General features: G+C 39.7%; 1 protein-coding gene across 2 annotated transcripts in view; it reads left to right on the plus strand.

Moving 5' to 3' along the window:
• Nucleotides 1-20,493, plus strand: part of LOC144604879 (PH domain leucine-rich repeat-containing protein phosphatase 1-like) — a 138,137-nt gene extending 117,644 nt beyond the window's left edge. For both annotated transcript variants that reach the window (XM_078419678.1, XM_078419689.1), the window contains exons 13-17: nucleotides 2,066-2,196; nucleotides 5,588-5,704; nucleotides 6,489-6,683; nucleotides 12,668-12,896; nucleotides 18,769-20,493. In XM_078419678.1, coding sequence (XP_078275804.1) covers nucleotides 2,066-2,196; nucleotides 5,588-5,704; nucleotides 6,489-6,683; nucleotides 12,668-12,896; nucleotides 18,769-19,923 — 1,827 coding nt within the window. In that variant the 3' untranslated portion in view covers nucleotides 19,924-20,493. The remainder of the gene's footprint in view (nucleotides 1-2,065; nucleotides 2,197-5,587; nucleotides 5,705-6,488; nucleotides 6,684-12,667; nucleotides 12,897-18,768) is intronic.
• The last annotated feature ends 212 nt before the right edge of the window (nucleotides 20,494-20,705 follow it).

The following is a 20,705-nucleotide window of genomic DNA, read 5'->3' on the forward strand; positions in this document are numbered from 1 at the left end:
AGCAAGTTGGGCCAAAGGGCTAATTTCCACGCTGTATGACTATAAATGCATAGGATTGCATTTTAGGAAGTCAAGCCATGGCAGGACATTCACAGTGAATGGGGCTCTGGGAAATGTTGTCAGGGCTCAGGGGAGAGTTGTCGAGCAGAGGGATCTAGGATTCAGGTACATACTTCCTATAAAGCGGCGTCACCTGTAGATAAGGTGGTCAATAACACTTTCGGTACATTGATCTTCATCAGTCAGGGTATTGAGTATTGGTTTTGAGTTTTGGTCACCCTGCTAAAGGAAGGATGTAATTAAGATGGAAAGTACAGAACAGATTTACAAGGATTTTGTCAGGACTTGAAGTCCTGAGCTCTAGGGAGAGTATGGGCAGGCTGGGACTTTATTCCTTGGAGCACAGCAGGATGAGGGGTGATTTTATAGAAGTGTGTAAGATCATCAGGGGAATAGATGGGGTGAGAGGGCAAGATTTAATAGGAACCCGAGGGGCAGCTTTATCACACAGAGGAAGGGGAGGATATATAGAGCAAGCTGCCAGAGGAGTTAGTTGAGGCAGGTACTATAACAACATTTAATAGACGTTTGGACAAATTCATGGATAGGAAAGGTTGAGAGGGTTATGGGCCAAATGCGGGCATGTGGGGCTAGTGTAGATGGTGCATCTTGATGGCATGGGTAAGTTGGGCCAAGGGGCCTGTTTCTGTGCTGTCTGACTTTATGATTCAAAAAAACATTTTCAGATCAATCACCCCTTCCCATTTAACCCTTTGTTCATTCTCTCCACTTTAACTCTTCTGACATTTAACTCTTCAGAGCAGCAATCAGTTCAGTGGATGATGATTTTTATTGACAAAGTTGCTCTTTACTAACATTAAGGATTGTTTTTTCTTTATGGGAAAATACTTTGTAAATCTAATAGATAGAGTCAGTTGTCTTATTGCAAAACAGTGTAAATTACATGTTCATAAATCAAAGAGCATCTATATAGATATGAAATCAATGAAAAAAGCATACACAAGTGTGTATGTGCATGGAAAAAGTGCTTACGTTTGTTAAGAGCATAACTTGTGAAATTCAATCTGTCGACACAGATCTGAATTACTGAGCTTGGATTATGTTGTGGCGTCTCAGTTTAGCGAATTGACTCGTGACAACCTTAAGAAGTATGTCTAAAAATCAATTAACATTCATTGCAATCATATTGTGATTGTAATTAGAGCACGTTTCCTTAAATGGGTTTTGCGGTACAGCATTTCTAAAGGTAAAAATAATCTGAATGGAGCTAGATATTCTTCATTTTATAGAAACCCTCATTTTATCAAAGTAATCGCTGCACCCAACAGTAATAACTAGTTGATGCTGATATAGGTCAGCTTGCAGGATTAGGCACAGGGATTTGCGGATATCAGATGAAATAAAACAGCTGTTGTATCATTCTTTAATAGCTGCCAAGAAGACTATTAATAACTCTGTTTCATTTGAATTGAATATCCTTTATACAAAACATATTTGTCACTTTAACAAATTAAATGGCATGTGACATGTGAAGTTAATTTTAGGCTTCTTTGAAATGGAATTGATTCATTAAATCTGCAATTTCATTGTATTTTCATGGTCTCCATTATAGCTTGAACTGAATAAAAATTAAGTTTTCATTATTTTTAAAGCGTAAATGCAACAATGTAAAAATGTTCTGTACAATTATTTTGAAAAGTTAATAGTCAGAAATCATGTTAAAACTGGTTAGTTTAATTGAAACAATTGACCAGCACAATTAATGGCTTTAACTTGGAAATGTACTGCTCTCTCTATTTCTGAAGCCGACCAACTATTGTACCAGCTTATTCATCTAGAATTAATATTGTTGCTCCATCCATATAATTGGGAGAAAGAAAGCTTAGCTGCATTCAATTTGTGCAAGAGTACAATTTGTAAGTCTGCTGGATTCTTGCCTAGGCAGAAACTAACAGAACCTTGCATAATTCTGTAAATATGGGAATTAGAAGGTTGGTGAACTGGAATCCAGCCATATTCATTGATTGTCTGCTTCTTTCTTCAGTGTGTTGACCTGAGCTGTAATGAGCTGAACGAGATCACATTGCCTGAAAATCTGCCACCAAAACTGCAGGAACTAGACCTGACTGGAAATCCCAGGCTGGTCCTGGATCACAAAACACTGGAGCTACTGAAGTAAGCAATCACCATTTCAGCTTAATATTGCGTCAGCGATCAATAGACAATAGGTGCAGGAGTAGGCCAATCGGCCCTTTGAGCCGGCACCGCCATTCAATGTGATCATGGCTGATCACTCATAATCAATGCCCTGTTCCTGCTTTCTCCCCATACCCCCCGACTCCGCTATCTTTAAGAGCTCTATCTAGCTCTCTCTTGAAAGCATCCAGAGAATTGGCCTCCACTGCCTTCTGAGGCATGAGAATTCCACAGATTTACAACTCTCCGACTGAAAAGGTTTTTCCTCATCTCCGTTCTAAAGGAGGATAGTAAAATCTTTTTTAGGTATGTGAAGAGGAAAGAAATAGTCAAGGCAAATGTAGGTCCCTTGAAGACAGAAGCAGGGGAATTTATTATGGGGAACAAGGAAATGGCAGACGAGTTGAACCGGTACTTTGGATCTGTCTTCACTAAGGAAGATACAAACAATCTCCCAGATGTTCTAGTGGCCAGAGATCCTAGGGTGACGGAGGAACTGAAGGAGATCACATTAGGCAGGAAATGGTGTTGGGTAGACCGATGGGACTGAAGACTGATAAATCCCCAGGGCCTGATGGTCTGCATCCCAGGGTACTTAACGAGATGGCTCTAGAAATTGTGGACGCATTGGTTATCATTTTCCGATGTTCTATAAATTCAGGATCAGTTCCTGTGGATTGGTGGGTAGCTAGTTATCCCACTTTTTAAGAAAGGAGGGAGAGAGAAAACAGGAAATTAAAGACCAGTTAGTCTGACATTGTTGGTGGGGCAGATGCTGGAGTCAATTATAAAAGACGAAATTGCAGAGCATTTGGATAGCAGTAACAGGATCGTTCCGAGTCAGCATGGATTTACGAAGGGGAAATCATGCTTGACTAATCTTCTGGAATTTTTTGAGGATGTAACTAAGAAAATTGACAGGGGAGAGCCGGTGGATGTGGTGTACCTCGACTTTCAGAAAGCCTTCGACAAGGTCCCACATAGGAGATTAATGGGCAAAATTAGAGCACATGGTATTGGGGGTAGGGTACTGACATGGATAGAAAATTGGTTGGCAGACAGAAAGCAAAGAGTGGGGATAAATGGCAGGCAGTGACTAGTGGGGTACCGCAAGGCTCGGTGTTGGGACCGCAGCTATTTACAATATACATTAATCACTTAGATGAAGGGATTAAAAGTACCATTAGCAAATTTGCAGATACAAAGCTGGGTGGTAGTGTGAGTTGTGAGGAAGATGATATGAGGTTGCAGGGTGACTTGGACAGGTTGTATGAGTGGGCGGATGCAAGGCAGATGCAGTTTAATGTGGATAAGTGTGAGGTTATCCACTTTGGTGGTAAGAATAAGGAGGCAGATTATTATCTGAATGGTGTCAAGTTAGGAAAAGGGGACGTACAACGAGATCTGGGTGTCCTAGTGCATCAGTCACTGAAAGGAAGCATGCAAGTACAGCCACTAGAACATCTGGGAGATTGTTTGTATCTTCCTTAGTGAAGACAGATCCAAAGTACCGGTTCAACTCGTCTGCCATTTCCTTGTTCCCCATAATAAATTCCCCTGCTTCTGTCTTCAACGGACCCACATTTGCCTTAACTATTTTTTTCCTCTCACGTACCTAAAGAAGCTTTTACTATCCTCCTTTATATTATTGGCTAGCTTACCTTCGTACCTTGTCTTTTCTCCCCGTATTGCCTTTTTAGTTATCTTCTGTTGCTCTTTAAAAGAGTCCCAATCCTCTGGCTTCCCGCTCTTCTTTGCTATGTTATATTTCTTCTCTTTTATTTTTCTGCTGTCCTTGACTTCCCTTGTCAACCAGAGGTGCCTCTTACTCACCTTAGAATCATTCCTCCTCTTTGGGATGATTTGATCCTGCTCCTTCTGCATTTTTCCCAGGAATAACTGCCATTGCTGTTCCACCGTCTTCCCTGTTAGGGTCTCCTTCCAGTCAAATCTGGCCAGCTCCTCCCTCATGCCTCTATAATCCCCTATGCTATACTGTAATACTGACACTTCCGATTTTCCCTTCTCCCTCTCAAATTGTAGATTAAAACTTATCATATTATGATCACTGCCTCTCAGTCGTCTTATGGCCTATGTCGTCCCATCTTTGAACGTTAGGTGCTTAAATTGCTTATTCTTACTGCAACATGAGAAAGAAATCCATATGCCAGGATGGTATCATGATGTGAAAAATAATATATATTGTGTAGAGGATGCATTGAAAGTAAATTAATTAACTTTATCAATCTGGAGAAACAGTTATTCAATTCCCAGTTATTTTTTACATTTTGAAGTTATCCTTTAAAACAATTAAATTATCTTCTGATATGAGAATCGATCAAGAAATTTATCATAGTTGACTAAAGAAGGTTTTTGAAAAATCATCCGAGTAAGAAAATTCAATTAAAAGTAAAACTTCAAATATGATTAGTGCACCAAAGGAACATTAAAATATTAGTATTGGTTTATTATTCTCAAGTGTACCAAGATACAGTGAAAGGCTTTTGTTTATATGGTATCCAATTAAATTAAATCATACTATATGTTTATACAATCAAACCATGCACTCGTAGACCAGGTAGTGCAAAGAGAAAAATACCAGAGTGCAGAATATAATTTTACAGCATTGTGGAGTTACAGTTATAGAGGAAAAAGTCCAGCATCCACAATGAAGGTAGGTTTGTAGATTGGTTCTACCCTCTAATTTATGGGAGAACTGTTCTGTAATCTGATAATAGAGGGGAAGAATTGTTCCTGAGTCTGGTGGCATGTGCTTTCCAGCTTTTGTATCTTATGCCCAATGGGAGAGGATCGAAAGAGGGAATGACCGGGATTAAATGGATTATATTTCTGCTTTCCCAAAGCAGCGTGGTACAGATAAAGTTCATGGCGGGGAATCTGGTGTGTGTGAAGGACTAGGCTACAATCACAACTCTGCAATTTCTTGCAGTCTATTATTATTTGCAGAATAAAATCATCCACACTACATAGTTGATGGGCTTCAGATAAACTACAGTGGGTTTTAGTCAGCTGAGAATTATTTATTTTTGACTCACATATAAACTAAAAGGAGATAAATTGGGGGATAATCCCTCTGGAGTATTGAATATAGCAAATCACCAGTAATTGGTATGACATAAAGTAGAACTGTTTGGGTGACTTGCTTTTTTTGCTTTAGGTTTTATGGACTGTTTATACTTAAACGACGTATTTCAAAACTTCATAAAATGCATCCATTGGAAGTAATGAGAGTGCAGATTTTAAAAAACACAAATGGTATTTTTGTCAGAGTAGTTATGATTGCCTTTTTTTTAAATTTAAAAAGTGGCCTATTTGTTCTTAATTTTTTTAATCTCTTTGTTCATCTTAGTAACATTCGCTGCTTCAAGATAGATCCGTCCTCAACATCCTATGCAGTTAGTGAGGCACCTGGCGCACCAGCTGTGTGGAGCCATGGGTATACAGAAGCCTCTGGAGTGAAAAACAGGTATATTATTCTGTGATAATGACAAAAAAATCCAATTAATGCTGTGTAAAGTGCATTCTTCTGGTCTGAGAAGTTCTTCTGTCAAAAGAAGTTTGCAAATTACTGAAGAAACTAGTTCTCAGAAATTAGGTTTGCCTTGTTGTGATATGGTCTCGCCTCAGCAGAAGATTTTTTCTTTTGTCTGTGCAGTTGCTGGGATGCAGTAAGTAACAGACACGTTATATCGATATAAGATCCTTGTGTCCTCAGAATTAAAGGACTAGTGTCTTGGATATTCTGAAATATATTCTCAAATGAGAAATGGATATTCTCAAATTCAAAGACTTCTTTATGTCCCAGTGAAGTAAGTTTACAGAAGAATTGAAAGGACAAATAAAGCAGCCTCAGAAAATGAATATTCAAGGGAACTTTAGCTGGATAATAGAAATTTAGGGGCCATGTCATTCCCCAAATAAACTCTATCCCACAGGAAAAAGGGTGGTTATCTTTTACAAACTATTGCCAGTGTTATTCCGGAAGGTATCCTAATTTTATCTAAAGATTTAAGAACAAGTGTTATGCATTGTAATAAACTTTAAATCATTTATTAAATTAAATTAAATTATTAAATATGCCATATCAATACTTTGAGACAGTCTAGATTTATTTTTGTAAACTTGTTATATAAATTTAATTGAAGATGTTTGGAACAGTTGCTTCAAGTCTTAATATACTGACCAAAAATAAAAAAATTACTTTTCAAGGGAAGAGTAATGGTATTCTAATTTTACTTACTTCAACCCAGGTTGTGTGTGGCTGCCTTGTCAGTGAATAACTTCTGTGATGACAGAGAGGCATTGTATGGAGTTTTTGATGGTGATCGAAATGTAGAAGTGCCCTATCTGCTGCAATGCACCATGAGTGACATTTTGGCAGAAGAGCTGCAAAAATCAAAGACCGATGAAGAGTACATGACTAATACTTTCCTGGTCATGCAGAGGTAGGTAAAGTCATCAGAAATCAATTGCATAATGATGTGGTATTGTTCCTGGATAGCTTTACCGTTGCAATTTAATACTCTCTTCTCTGAATGGAGAAATTTAGTTGACAATCTGGTGTCAATTGTCCCATCTAATTAAGTTAGCTTGGTTCATCTGAGGTTACTTGTTGATGAGATGTCTTATTCTGTTCAAGTATGTTCTGTTTGTTTCTACCTTTAATCAATTGTGTCTGTTGTTTATAATTGGGGGAAAAATGCATCGTTTTTCATTTATTTTGATTATTGCTAAATGAGCAAGCATTTCTTGCTGGTGTTGAAGCCTGAATAATTTAGCATTTATGTTTTTCTCAATCATGTTTCTATATGATTTTTATTCATGACAACTACATAGAAACAGTGTAGTATATCAGTGCACATCATATCATGAGACGGTACCATTCATTTTCACCTGTGACTCTCTATTTTGAGTTCTTGCTCCTGACAAGAAATTGGGACACAATGAGGGGGTCAAACCTTCCTACAAAGTGGAAGAGAAATCAGACCAAGGCTCACCCAAGTGAGCAGTTGTTCTGTGGTAACTAATCAGTACTTGAAAGAAAGCATACTTGCTTTCAGAAAAATGAAATTTATAAACTGAACTGACTAACAAAATAGTTCTATTTTTTCCATTTATGTTATAATCTAGTCCTGGAAGCACAAGAATTTGTCATGTGCGAGGTGCCTTTATTCTACAGTGCTGTCCAGGTGTGGTAGAGATTATTTTCAATCTCCCCACACTTTATAATTAGCTGAGAGATGGGCAGGTGATTATTCTTTGGTGGTTACTAAAATTAGTCTACCAGATGAATAGAGCAAACTGGCTTGGAAAGGACTATAGATTATTTTATCCATTTCAGTGCTATGGAGTTCCTGATCTATAAAATAGTCCTCACAAAAAAATCAACTGACAAATAGGCTTTTGCTTTTAGATTAAGTGGAATTCCAAATCAATGAAATGTTGGTGCACTTTGGCAATATGCATCTCAATCACAACATGTTACACTTCAATGCTACTTTATCTGTGGGAAAGATTTTTGGCCATTATGTGCAGTAGTGTATATAAATAACAATTTTGTTAAAAAATAGTGAATGGCAGGAATCTTCTCCCTCCAACCTCCACTGAGTGCACTTGTTGATTCTCAAGGACATAGTTCACTGCTTTGTTTAAAATTACACAGGAAAATTGAAAACAAAATAATGCACTCAAGATAATTGAACATTTGAAACAGTGAACCTATGCAACTCACTTGTTACGGAAACCAATCACAATGAATATGTGTTCTTGGCAGTTGTCCCGGTATCCCCCTGATATAAGTATATAAAGGACTCCTCATTGTGCTTGCAGCGCTTTTGATGTGTTTTCTATATGCTGAAATGTCAAACCTCTGGAACTTGAACTTTAATGCACTTTCTGTGTACAGTTGGCACTGATTATTGTTGTTCATTGAATTTGTTCTTTGGTTCTGAGCCAGGTTTGTATTGTCCCGATGCTGGGCCACGACCCAAAAAAGTTGAGTATCCCTTCCCCAACCCCCACCCCAAAAGATGCTACTCGATCTACTGAGTTCTTCCAGCAGTTTCTCCTTTTTAAATTCTGGTTTCCAGTTCCTGCAGTGTCTCCTCTTTGTTTATTCTATCATGGAAATAGACATTAATTTGCAGTTATAGTCAAGCACATGCAGAGTGTATATTAATTTGATTATCTGCAGATTTTAGCATTGTTTTCCTATTGTGTTGAAAACAGTTAGTTATGACAAATAAGATAGTGTTTCCTAATCAGGAGAGTTCATAGTTAGCATCAATTCCTCACCCGACAAGGCAACTCTTCATTTATCACCCAATGCATTGTGGAAAGGGAAACAATTTGATTATTGTGGAAATTGCACTCAATATTATTCTTAACTATCATTTTCCAGCATACATGGGTGTTTCCGTAAATAAGGGTACCAACCTGTGACATGGGTGGCCAAATTTGAAAGATATTAAATTATAACAAATACCACAGCATTAAAAATGGGCCTACCTATCAACCTTTTGCGCTAACTTGTGATCTAAATCGACCAAAATTTGAAGGAAAAAAATGAAAAAAACAAATTATATATTAAGTATATTTTTTAATATACATAAATGAGAAAGAATATAATAACCTTTCATCGAATTCGATGTTAATTTACTTGAAATTTGCCCGAAACCAAAAACATCTGTGTAGACAGGAACATACTTTCAACGATACATGGCGTTATCTAGAACCTGATCACTTTCGATTCCCTTCGCTACAGTGCACACACTTTATAACAACATAGCAACAAACAATTAAAGTTTAACGGGATTTAAACATTTCTATAGTAAACTAGAAGCAATATTTACGAAAAAAGAACGAAGAAGTACAAAAAGATTTTTACTAACTAATAATTCCAAGCAAAAAAAGTGAACACAGCATTCTTCAGAGCTCAGAGTGCCCACAACGTGACCACTTGGATACTATCTCTTATACTGATTTCTAAGCTCCCTTGCAAAATGTCAGCATGTAACCCACCACGAGGCTCGTAGTTAAGTTCAGGGTCATTACAATCACGTTGTTTGAATTTAAAAAAAATCGCGACGAGTGCAAATAAAACCGTCATCGCATTGACGAGGTCAGAAAACAGGAGGGACAACAGAATTAGACATTGATAAAATATGTGAGCAAACTAGATTTTTATTTCATGATTTTAAGTTCTATTCATCATTAAGTATTTCAATGGAAAGCTTAAACACAAAATATAAACAATTAAAAAGAAACAATAAATATAAAAACAGTTACACTGCTTTTAAATCACACATTTCACACGTGACCAAAGGGGCACAGCTATTGACGTGTTGCTGTAAAAATTTTAGGCATCAGAAAACCATCCAATCAGGTGATAAATGATAAAAATCAAAAACATAATCTGAATTTGGCTTATATAGAATTAACATAGAAAATAGGTGTAGAAGGCCATTTGGCCCTTCGAGCCAGCACCACCATTCATTGTGATCATGGCTGATCATCTACAATCAGTAACCTGTCCCTGCCATCTCCCCATATCCCTTGATTCCACTAGCCCCTAGAGCTCTATCTAACTCTCTTTTAAATCCATCCAGTGAATTGACACATGATTTAATTAGAATATTTAATTGCAAAATTAATGTAATCTTTCTGGTATAAATTAGTCTAAGGATTTGATGAAATCCTGCTTGAAAAATGTCACCCAAAAAAAGGCAAGAAAACACAGGGACATATCTGATATTTTTACTTTATAAAAACAGTCTTATTTATTTTTGCTTCATCTCATTATTTTGGATATACACCATGATCTACACTACTTAAAATACAGGATATGAAACAATGGGATTATTACATAAGTAACAGGAAAATAACCTGGCAGTTTGGAGACCTTCAGTTTCACTACTGAGTGTTGTAATTACGGAAACATCCACATCACTGGCTGAATTGTTGCTGCAATCCCAATCGCATCACTTTTTGCCCCGCGGTGCCGAGGCTTGATGTAATGCCCTGACTGCCACTTGCTGATACTGACAAATTCAATTGGGTATTTTCTCAGTTCTTAACTGCTTTGAAACCCTTGAGATGCATCTTGAAATTATTAAGTAACTGTACAATTACTTAATCATATGACACTATATTCAGGTTGAAGGCAAGAATGGCATTCAATAGGAACTTTTAAAGATTAATTTGAAGAGGCTGTTAGCAGGTAAAGTGTCTGGCAAGCGGGAGGCTTTTAAAAGTGAGATGGAGAGAGTTCAGGGTTAATATGCCTCTGTTAGAGTGAAGGGCAACGCTGGCAGGATCAGGATACCCTGGCTGACAAGGGATATTGTGGATCTGTTCAGGAAAAATAAGAAAATATATATCAGATGTAGGCAGTGAGGATCAAGCGAACCTCTTGAGGAATATGAGATGTAGGAATGCACTTAAGTGGGTTCCCGGTTGTTTGTCATCAATATTAAGAATTTGCATACATATGTACAAGGCATGATTGGTGAGAATGCAGTTGATACCAAAATTGGTGATGAGTTGGACAGTGAAGAAGGTTATTTAAGCTTACAGCAGAGTCTAGATCAACTGGGAAAATGACAAAGGAATAGCAGATGGAATTTAACTCAGACGTACAAAATAATGAATTTTGGGATGTGAAACCAGGGCAGGATTTGTGCAATAGATGACAGGCTCTGAGAAGCGTTGTTGAACAGAGAGACCCAGGGGTACATGTACACAGTTACCTGAAAGTGGTGACACGTGTAGACCAAGTAATGAAGAAGGTGTATGGAATTCTTGTCTTCGTCGGACTGAGTCATATAGTGATACAGTGTGGAAACAGGCCCTTCGGCCCAACTCGTGCACACCGACCGGCCAACAATAACCCAGCTACACTAGTCTGACTTGCCTGCGCTTGGTCCATATCCCTCCAAACCTGTCCTATCCATGTCTCTGTCTAACCGTTTCTTAAAAGATGGGATAGTCCCAGCCTCAACTGCCACCTCCATGCACCCACCTCCCTTTGTGTGAAAAAGTTACCCCTCGGATACCTATTAAATCTTTTCCCCTTCACCTTGAACCTACGTCCTCTGGTCCTCAATTCCCCAACTCTGGGCAAGAGACTCTGTGCATCTACCCGATCTATTCCTCTCATGATTTTGTATACCTCTAAGATCTCCCCTCATCCTCCTCCGCTCCATGGAATAGAGATCCAGCCTACTCAACCTCTCCCTATAGCTCACACCCTCTAGTCCTAGCAACATCCTTGTAAATCTTTTCTGAACCCTTTCAAGCTCGACAATATCTTTCCGATAACATGGTGCCCAGAACTGAACACACTATTCTAAATGCGGTTTCACCAACGTCTTATACAACTACAACATGACCTCCCAACTTCTATAGTATTAAGTACAAGGGTTAGGTATAATGTTGCAGCTGTAAAGGATGCTGGCAAGAGTGCACCAAGAATATTGTGTGCAGTTCTGGTTACCATACCATAGAGAGAATGTAATTTAGCTAGAGAAGATGCAGAAAGGTTTTACAAGGATTTTGACAGGCTTGAGTTATATGGGGAGATTGGATAGGCCGGGACTAGATATGGTGGATAGTCGCAGTCTTTTTCCCAGGGTGGGAATATCCAAAACCAGGAGGCATAGATTTAAGGTGAGAGTGAAAAGATTTAAATGGAACCTGAGAGCCAAGTTGTGCCCACAGGGTGGTGGATATATGGAACAGGCTGCCAGAGGAATTAGAAGAGTTATGTGCAGCTACACCATTTGAAGGACATTTTAACAGGTTGGTGGATAGGAACGGTTTAGGGGATCTGGGCAAAATACGGACAAATAAGACTTGCTCATGAAAACATCTTAGTCGGCATGGGCAATGGGCCTATTTCTGTGCTATATAATTCCATGACTCTAAGAACATAGAATGGTACAGCACAGGAATAGGCCCTTTGGCCACAGTGTCAGGACCAAACATAATGTCAACACCAACTCTTACCTGCCTGCACATAATGAATACCCCTCCATTCCCTGCATATCCATATGCCTATTCAAAATTCTTAAATGCCCCTATCGTATCTGCCTTAATCATCATTCCTGGCATTGTGCTGTCGGCACTCACTACACCCTGTATAACGAAAAACCTGCCCTGCACATCTCCTTGAAACTGTCAGTGTATTTGGGAAGATTTTGCTTTATAGTTTTAGAGACATAGTTAAAGAAATACAACTTTCCATTAGTCTCTACAGCTGATTCAGCTTATGGTACCAGGACATTTCTTGTGTTGGAAAACATTAGTCGACTTTTAGATTTGTGGTATACCAGGTCTTGCATGTTTGAAAACTTTTTATTTTAACCTGTTGGTTATTTCATTACTGTTTAGCCAAGTTGTTCTTGCTTGTAATTTTACAATTTTTGTGTAGGAAACTTGGAACTGCTGGCCAGAAGTTGGGAGGCTCTGCAGTCCTGTGCCACATAAAACATGATCCTATGGATCCCAGTGGTTGTTTCATGCTGACTGCAGCCAATGTTGGAAAATGTCAAGCTGTCCTATGCAGAGATGGAAAACCATTGCCCCTCTCGAAGATTTACAATGTTTGCTGTGAAGAAGAATTAGAAAGAGTAAAACAGCACAAAGCTATCGTCACTGAGGTAAAATATCAAATTCTCAGCCATCTGAAACTGAATTACATTATGTGTATCTGAATTATATTATTTTTTCACAATAATCCAATTAGTGCAAATATTTATGGCCTGTCAAGCATCAGTTATTTTCAGATTATATTTATAATATGGAGCTTCAGGTTCAGAATCCCCTCCAGTAATAGCTCTACAAGCTACAAAATATAGCTTGTATCTGCTGGTTGTTCTGTTGGCACGTAAAATGCTGGAGCTTTCCAGGAACAATTTATAACTGCAGAACCTATTTGTGGAAATAATTATGTTTCTAAAAATAATATTGCACCTTACTGCTGAAAGTAGGGTTGCCAACTTCCTCACTCCCAAATACGGGACAAGGTGATATCACCACCCCGCGCCCCACGTGACCTCACCCAGTCAGCGGCCATGTGCTCCCGCTTCATCAATGGTGGCCGCACAGGCGGGGAGGCGGGTTGCGACGCAACCTCGGCTGTGTTCGAATCAAACCATCAGTGGACCCTGCATAGGTTGAAGGACGCAAAATGAGCCTGCGAAAGCAAGCGCCCAGCGTTAGGCGGCGCCCGGGCCTCCAGACCTAGACTGTCCGGAGCTAAAATGTCAGAAACCTGGAGTGTTGGGACCCAAACTGTCGGGCCCCAAACTGTCGGGACCTAAAACGTCGGGGCCTACAGCGACCCCCTGGGCCTAATACGGGACAAGGGCGGTGCCGTACGGGACAAAAACAATTTAGCCCAAAATACGGGATGTCCCGGCTAATACGAGACAGTTGGCAACCCTACTGCCGACCGACAGGGCGCTGCTGCTGCACTCCATGCGCTGCACTACATCGAGACAGGTGAGGCGGGGCCGGACGCGGCGCTCCGACCCGACAGTCCCTTTGACCCGAGTAGTAGCTGTCAAATACGGGGCAAGGGCGGTCCTGTATGGGACAAACCAATTTAGCTTAATATACAGGATGTCCCGGCTAATACAGGACAGTTGGCAACCCTAGGGCTGGCAGCTAGCAGATGGTAACAGGGACCTTTTTCAGAAAAGAGAGAAAAAAACAACAACAATGAATTGGTAAACAAATTCAATATATTAACCGTGTGTACATATCTTCAGTGTTATACATGAAATGTAACATCAAATTATAACAGAGCATAATCTGACTACCAGTTAGACATGAAATAACACCAAATAACCCTATCTGTGTGTGCCTATAGAGTAGACATATAATCACTGCAAGAGGAAAAGAGGGGGACTCATCGTCTACTTTTTCCATGGATATTTCTTGCTACTCTTGACTGATTCAAGCAATCCTTTGTCCCTTTGCACAGCCAGAGAGGTCCTTACATGACAAGTCACAGTTCACAGATATTTGAAGTTCATTTTTGATCAGCTCTGTGCTGCATCTGTTTCTTGAGTCTGACCATTTAATGGTTATCAGAGAGAAGCTCCTCTATACAAAGGCATTTGAGCCTGGCACACTGAGGACAAATGAGACAATCCTGAACATGTTGACCAAGTTGGCTTTCCCTATGTTTTGGAAAACTGCCACCCACTTCTCACTGGTGGATTTTGTGGTATCCTGTCTGGATTTCTCCATTTCCTCCCGGCTAGCACAAAACTCTTCATAGAGTTGGTCCATATTGACTGTCTCTGTCATTTTGAGGGCAGCCACCACCTGCTCCAGGTTAGTGAAGGAGAGGTCCTAATAGAGGCCGATCGGTTTCAGTTTCGTCATTACATTTTCTGGTGAGAAATCAAACCACTTGTCAATGTATGTAATGACAGAGTCATAGAATTTCACAAAGTCCTGTTGCTGCTTGGACCTTTGTGCTGGCACTTGTTTGTCCATCAGCTGCTTGGTCTGGTATCCAAAAAAGCTGTCCTGTTTCTGCTGAAGCATCTTCATTTTGAACTTTCGGACTTCCTCGTAAACATCTGTGATGTAGACTTGTTTCCTCCAGCTGTTTTACAATACGGTCAAAAACACACCCCACGTTGTGGAAAAAACACAGATAAATTTCAGTAGCTCCAGTTTGTTCTTCATACTCAAAAATCCTCTTCAGTGCCACAGGACAGGTCTCAAGGGACCTAAAGTATGACGCAAGAGCTGGCCAGCTTGGCAGGAGACATTCGGCAGCTGGATGAAGAGAGAGCCATCGTGTCAATAGTCAATTTATTTGTCACATACACATAAATGTGCAGTGAAATGAAAAATTACCCGCAGTTCAACAATAAGACCAATAAGAACAATCAATAAAAATGCAATAACATACAATCATAACCAACAACAAACAAAAGAAACATCCATCACAGTGAGTCTCCTCCAGTCACCTCCTTACTGTGATGGAAGGCCACAATAGACAATAGACAATAGGTGCAGGACTAGGCCATTCGGCCCTTCGAGCCAGCACCGCCATTCAATGTGATCATGGCTGATCATTCTCAATCAGTACCCCGTTCCTGCTTTCCCCCTATACACCCTGACTCCACTATCCTTAAGAGCTCTATCTAGCTCTCTCTTGAATGTATTCAGAGAATTGGCCTCCACTGCCCTCTGAGGCAGAGAATTCCACAGATTCACAACTCTCTGACTGAAAAAGTTTTTCCTCATCTCTGTTCTAAATGGCCTACCCCTTATTCTTAAACTGTGGCCCCTGGTTCTGGACTCCCCCAACATTGGGAACATGTTTCCTGCCTCTAATGTGTCCAACCCCTTAATAATCTTATATGTTTCAATAAGATCCCCTCTCATCCTTCTAAATTCCAGTGTTTACAAGCCTAGTCGCTCCAGTCTTTCAACGTATGACAGTCCCGCCATTCCGGGAATTAACCTAGTAAACCTACGCTGCACGCCCTCAATAGCAAGAAGAGAATGTATTTTTCTCTTCCCTGCCGTCTTCTCCCGCGGTCAGGCTGTTGGAGTTGCCATGTCGGGGCGGTCGGGGCTCCCGGCATTGAAGCCCCCGCCGGGCGGAGAAAATCCCGAGGCCTATTTCAGGCCGCGCCGGTCGGTGAAAGGTCCGCGGCGGGCCGACCCAGATTAAATTTAAGTGCAAGATTATATAACTAAATTAATTAAAATAATAAAAATGTTATTAGTATACAGTGACATATTCACATTATAAACACTGTGTTTATACATAGTCCCCGCCTTTCAGGGCACCATAATGTTTGGGACACATGGCTTCACAGGTGTTTGTAATTGCTCAGGTGTGTTTAATTGCCTCCTGAATGCAGGTATAGGAGAGCTCTCAGCACCTAGTCTTTCCTCCAATCTTTCTATCGCCTTTGGAAGCTTTATTTACTGTTTATCAACATGAGGACCAATGAAAGTCAAATAAGCTATTATGAGACTGGGAAACAAGAATAAAACTGTTAGTGACATCAGCCAAACCTTAGGCTTACCAAAATCAACTATTTGGAACATCATTAAGAAGAAAGAGAGCACTGGTAAGCTTACTAATCGCAAAGGGACTGGCAGGCCAAGGAAGACCTCCACAGCTGATGACAGAAGAATTCTCTCTATAATAAAGAAAAATCCCCAAACACCTGTCCGACAGATCAGAAACACTCTTCAGGAGTCAGGTGTGGATTTATCAATGACCACTGTCTGCAAAAATAGGATGGCCAGGTTACAGTTTGCCAAGGAGTACAAGGAGTACTTAAAAGAGCAACCACAGTTCTGGAAAAGGATCTTGTGGACAGATGAGATGAAGATTAACATATCAGAGTGATGACAAGAGCAAAGTATGCAGGAGAGAAGAAACTGCCCAAGATCCAAAACATACCACCTCATCTGTGAATCACGGTGTTGGGGGTGTTATGGCCTGGGCATGTATGGCTGCTGAAGGTACTGGCTCACTTATCTTCATTGGTGATACAACTGCTGATGGTAGTAGCATAATGAATTCTGAAGTGTTTTGACACATCCTATCTGCTCAGGTTCAAACAAATGCCTCAAAACTCATTGGCCGGCGGTTCATTCTACAGCAAGACAATGATCCCAAACATTCTGCTGAAGCAACAAAGGAGTTTTTCAAATCTAAAAAATGGTCAATTCTTGAGTGGCCAAGTCAATCACCCAATCTGAACCCAATTGAGCATCCTTTTATATGCTGAAGTGAAAATGGAAGAGGACTTGCCCCCAAAACAAGCATAAGCTAAAGATGGCTGCAATACAGGCCTGGCAGAGCATCACCAGAGAAGACACCCAGCAACTGGTGATGTCCATGAATCACAGACTTCAAGCAGTCATTGCATGCAAAGGATATGCAACAAAATACCAAACATGACTACTTTCATTTACATGACATTGCTGTGTCCCATACATTATGGTGCCCTGAAATGAGGTGGGGGGGAGGGACTATGTATAAACACTGCGGTAATTTCTACATGGTGAAACCAAAATGTATAAAAATAGCCTTTATTGAAATCTGCCAATGTGCACTTTAACCACATGTGATTTTTTTCTATTACAAATCTCAAATTGTGGAGTACAGAGGCAAATAAATAAATGATGGGTCTTTGTCCCAAACATTATGGAGGCACTGCAAGTTGCTCTTGATCCTAGGAAGAAGCATGCTGACAGAAAATGGAGATAGAACTATGATTCTTCCAACATTCATGCACATGCCAAGCAGTAAACAGCCAATAAACATAACAGTTCCAAATTACTGCAGATGCTGCAACAGCAAAACAACTAAACATATCTTGATGGTTACCTGAACTGAATAAGGTTATCCTGTTATTGAATTTTAAGAGAAATAAGTTGTTTGAGACTTTTTTCTGAATGAGACTTCTGGCTCTGCCGATCTTCAGTTACTGCCTGGAGATGTAGTGGAGAACGGGCAACTTTCATGGTGTCCTTTCATGCCATCTGGAATAAAATCCCAGGATATGAAAGTACTTCCAGGATGAACCATCTTAAGTGTTACTGAGCAAGTCCCATTTGCCCATGTCCCTCTTTCCTATCCTTGAATATGTCCAAATATATTTTAAACCTGGTAATTGTACCCACCTCCACCACTTCCTGTGGCATCTTCTTCCAAACACACACCATCCTCTATGTAGTTTAAATTTACGGGAGAAATATATTCTAGTTTCTCAGTTGGCATTTGATATTGAGCAAGCCTCCTATCTTCCTACTAGATCTCTCTACATTGATGTTTAGATATATCAAAATCGAACCTATTTTCAGATTCTGAATCAATTTCTGGGTAACATGTTTGATTTGTTTTTCATTAAAGGAAACATTTCATGCTAGAAGGAAACGGAAATATTATTTTCTTATGTTTTTACTATATTGTGATTATGTATTTGTCTTCCCAGGCCAACATATTTTAGATTTAACAATGCATGTATTTTGTATATTGTTAATGCAAAATCAGCTTAATCCACTTGGAATCTATTCAGAATTGAATGTATGAGATAACCTAAAGGGAATGTTTGTGAGAGTTTGGCCTTCTGTTTGTGGCATGCTCTTATTAAAATGTGCAGCTTGACAAATTGAGGTGAATGAAGGAAATGAAGGACATCTTCAGGCAATGAAACAATACCATAAGTTCCATCCAGCAAATTAGTATAACATTTCTTTCAATAATTTTAAACAATGGCGTGATCCTGAAATATTCATTAAATAATCTAATAATTTTGTGTCTGAGCTTTGAACAAATTATGACATTAAAAAGTCATGTTTGTCAAATACTTAATCCATTTATAGGAAATTTAAAAAACTGCAGATGAGATTTTAGATCTTTATTTTTGTGTTTGCGTATTTAGCTCCAAGAAAGACCTTATTTGCATAAATTTGTTTAACTTTTGATTTGACATTTGGATTTTTGCTCTGAAATTAATCATTTACTTTTCATTGCAGGACAACAAAGTCAATGGGGTAACTGATTCGACAAGGATCTTGGGATATGCATTTCTCCATCCCTATGTTGTGCCTCGGCCACATGTTCAGACAGTTACCCTCACACCACAAGACGAATTCTTCATTCTGGGCAGTAAGGGACTCTGGGATAGTATCTCCTATGTGGAAGCTGTGGACTCTGTGAGAAATGTACCAGATGCTCAGGCCGCTGCCAAGAAGCTCTGCAGTCTGGCTCAGAGCTATGGGTGCAATGACAGCATCTGTGCCGTTGTTGTTCAGCTGAATGTTAGCGAGGACTGTTTCTGTTGTTGTGACGTAAATGGGGTGCCACCATCCAGCCCGGGCATTTTCCCACCATCGGTAAATGTAGTTATTAAGGACAGACCAGCAGATAACTTGGGGATGCCATCATCCAGCAGCGGTGTTGCCTCTGAGATCAGCAGTGAAATTTCCACCTCTGAAATGAGCAGTGAAGTGGGCTCGACGGCCTCAGATGAGCCACCCCAGGTCACAATGAATGATGGATGCCCTGTCTTCCATGGTGAGCAACGGTGTATGTTGCACCCAGTATGCCTGACCAACTCATTTCAGCGGCAGCTCTCCAGTGCCACCTTCTCCAGCGCATTTTCAGACAACGGACTAGACAGTGATGATGAAGAGCCCATTGAGGGCGTCTTTTCAAATGGCAGCAGAGTGGAAGTTGAAGTTGACATTCATTGCATTCAAGTTAAGGAGAAAATGGCTTTGCATTCAACTCCAGATGCATGTGATGAAGGAATAGTTATTAGTGCAAATGAAGATGAAAACTCTGAAAAATTGATGCACCTGATAGCTCAAAGTGAAACCGACTGGCTAGGAGATGACAAGAGCAAGTTAGAGTATTCCACGACAGGGACTATTGGCAGGAGACGTGGAAATGGTTCCGTTGCACCCTCGGAGAAGAGCCATAATTTGATCGAGGTGGCAGCCGATGCACCATTGAAAAAGAGTGGTGGTTATTTTGCTGCCCCTGCCCAACCAGATCCAGATGATCAATTCATAATTCCCCCCGAATTGGAGGAAGAAGTGAAAGAAATAATGAAACAACACCAGGAGCAACAGCAGCGCCAATATCAACTAGACCAGCTCCCAGAGAGCTATGATACCCCTCTATGACCAGAAAGAAAAGAACTTTAGCAAATTTGAGCATTATTTCCTCAAATGTGTTCTAATATCAAGAGGTTTTGACTTACTTTATAAATCCTCTTTCCCTGCCTGTTAAACACAATGAAGTGCAGCCATTTTTTAAAATAATTTCTAGATTGTTATTATTGATTAACTAACGATACATTTAACAGATTAACATCAATTTTCCTATAACATATCATTTGTACAAGACGAGGACACATTTCGTATATTGCCAGCAGTCATTATTGAGTATTTGTTTTAAAAACAGAAGTATTAAGAATGATCGATTCTAGTTAATGCTGTAAATGTGGTACTTTTAAAATCATGGCTTTTTAAAATGAAGTCATAGAAATTTGTAGACTTTAAAACTAACTCCTAGGAGTTGCAACTCATTAATGTGACATAGTCACTGAGATGTACTAATCTTCTCTGAGAGAACAGTTGATTCACAAATTATTTGTAAATAGTTTAAATGTTGTATAGTGACACATGGAGACAACGTTCCACAATGTAGTGCTGTATTTGAAAAATAAATAAATAAAGAATGCTTTTTAAATTTCCCATTGTCGCAACTTCAAGAAGATAATAATGGGCATCTAGATTTCAGTGTGCTTACAACATGGCTGCGATTTATCTTTCAAGATTCTTTCTCAGATTCCAATACCCAACCTCTATCCACACTTGATTTTCTGTGCCTCCATTTCTTCTGCAGCTTTCCAGTACAACTGCACTGATTGTTATAAAGAAGAAAAACATGCACAGGATCTATG

The sequence above is a fragment of the Rhinoraja longicauda genome, chromosome 2, assembly GCF_053455715.1.
Source record: "Rhinoraja longicauda isolate Sanriku21f chromosome 2, sRhiLon1.1, whole genome shotgun sequence".
In the NCBI taxonomy this organism is placed as follows: Eukaryota; Metazoa; Chordata; class Chondrichthyes; order Rajiformes; family Arhynchobatidae; genus Rhinoraja; species Rhinoraja longicauda.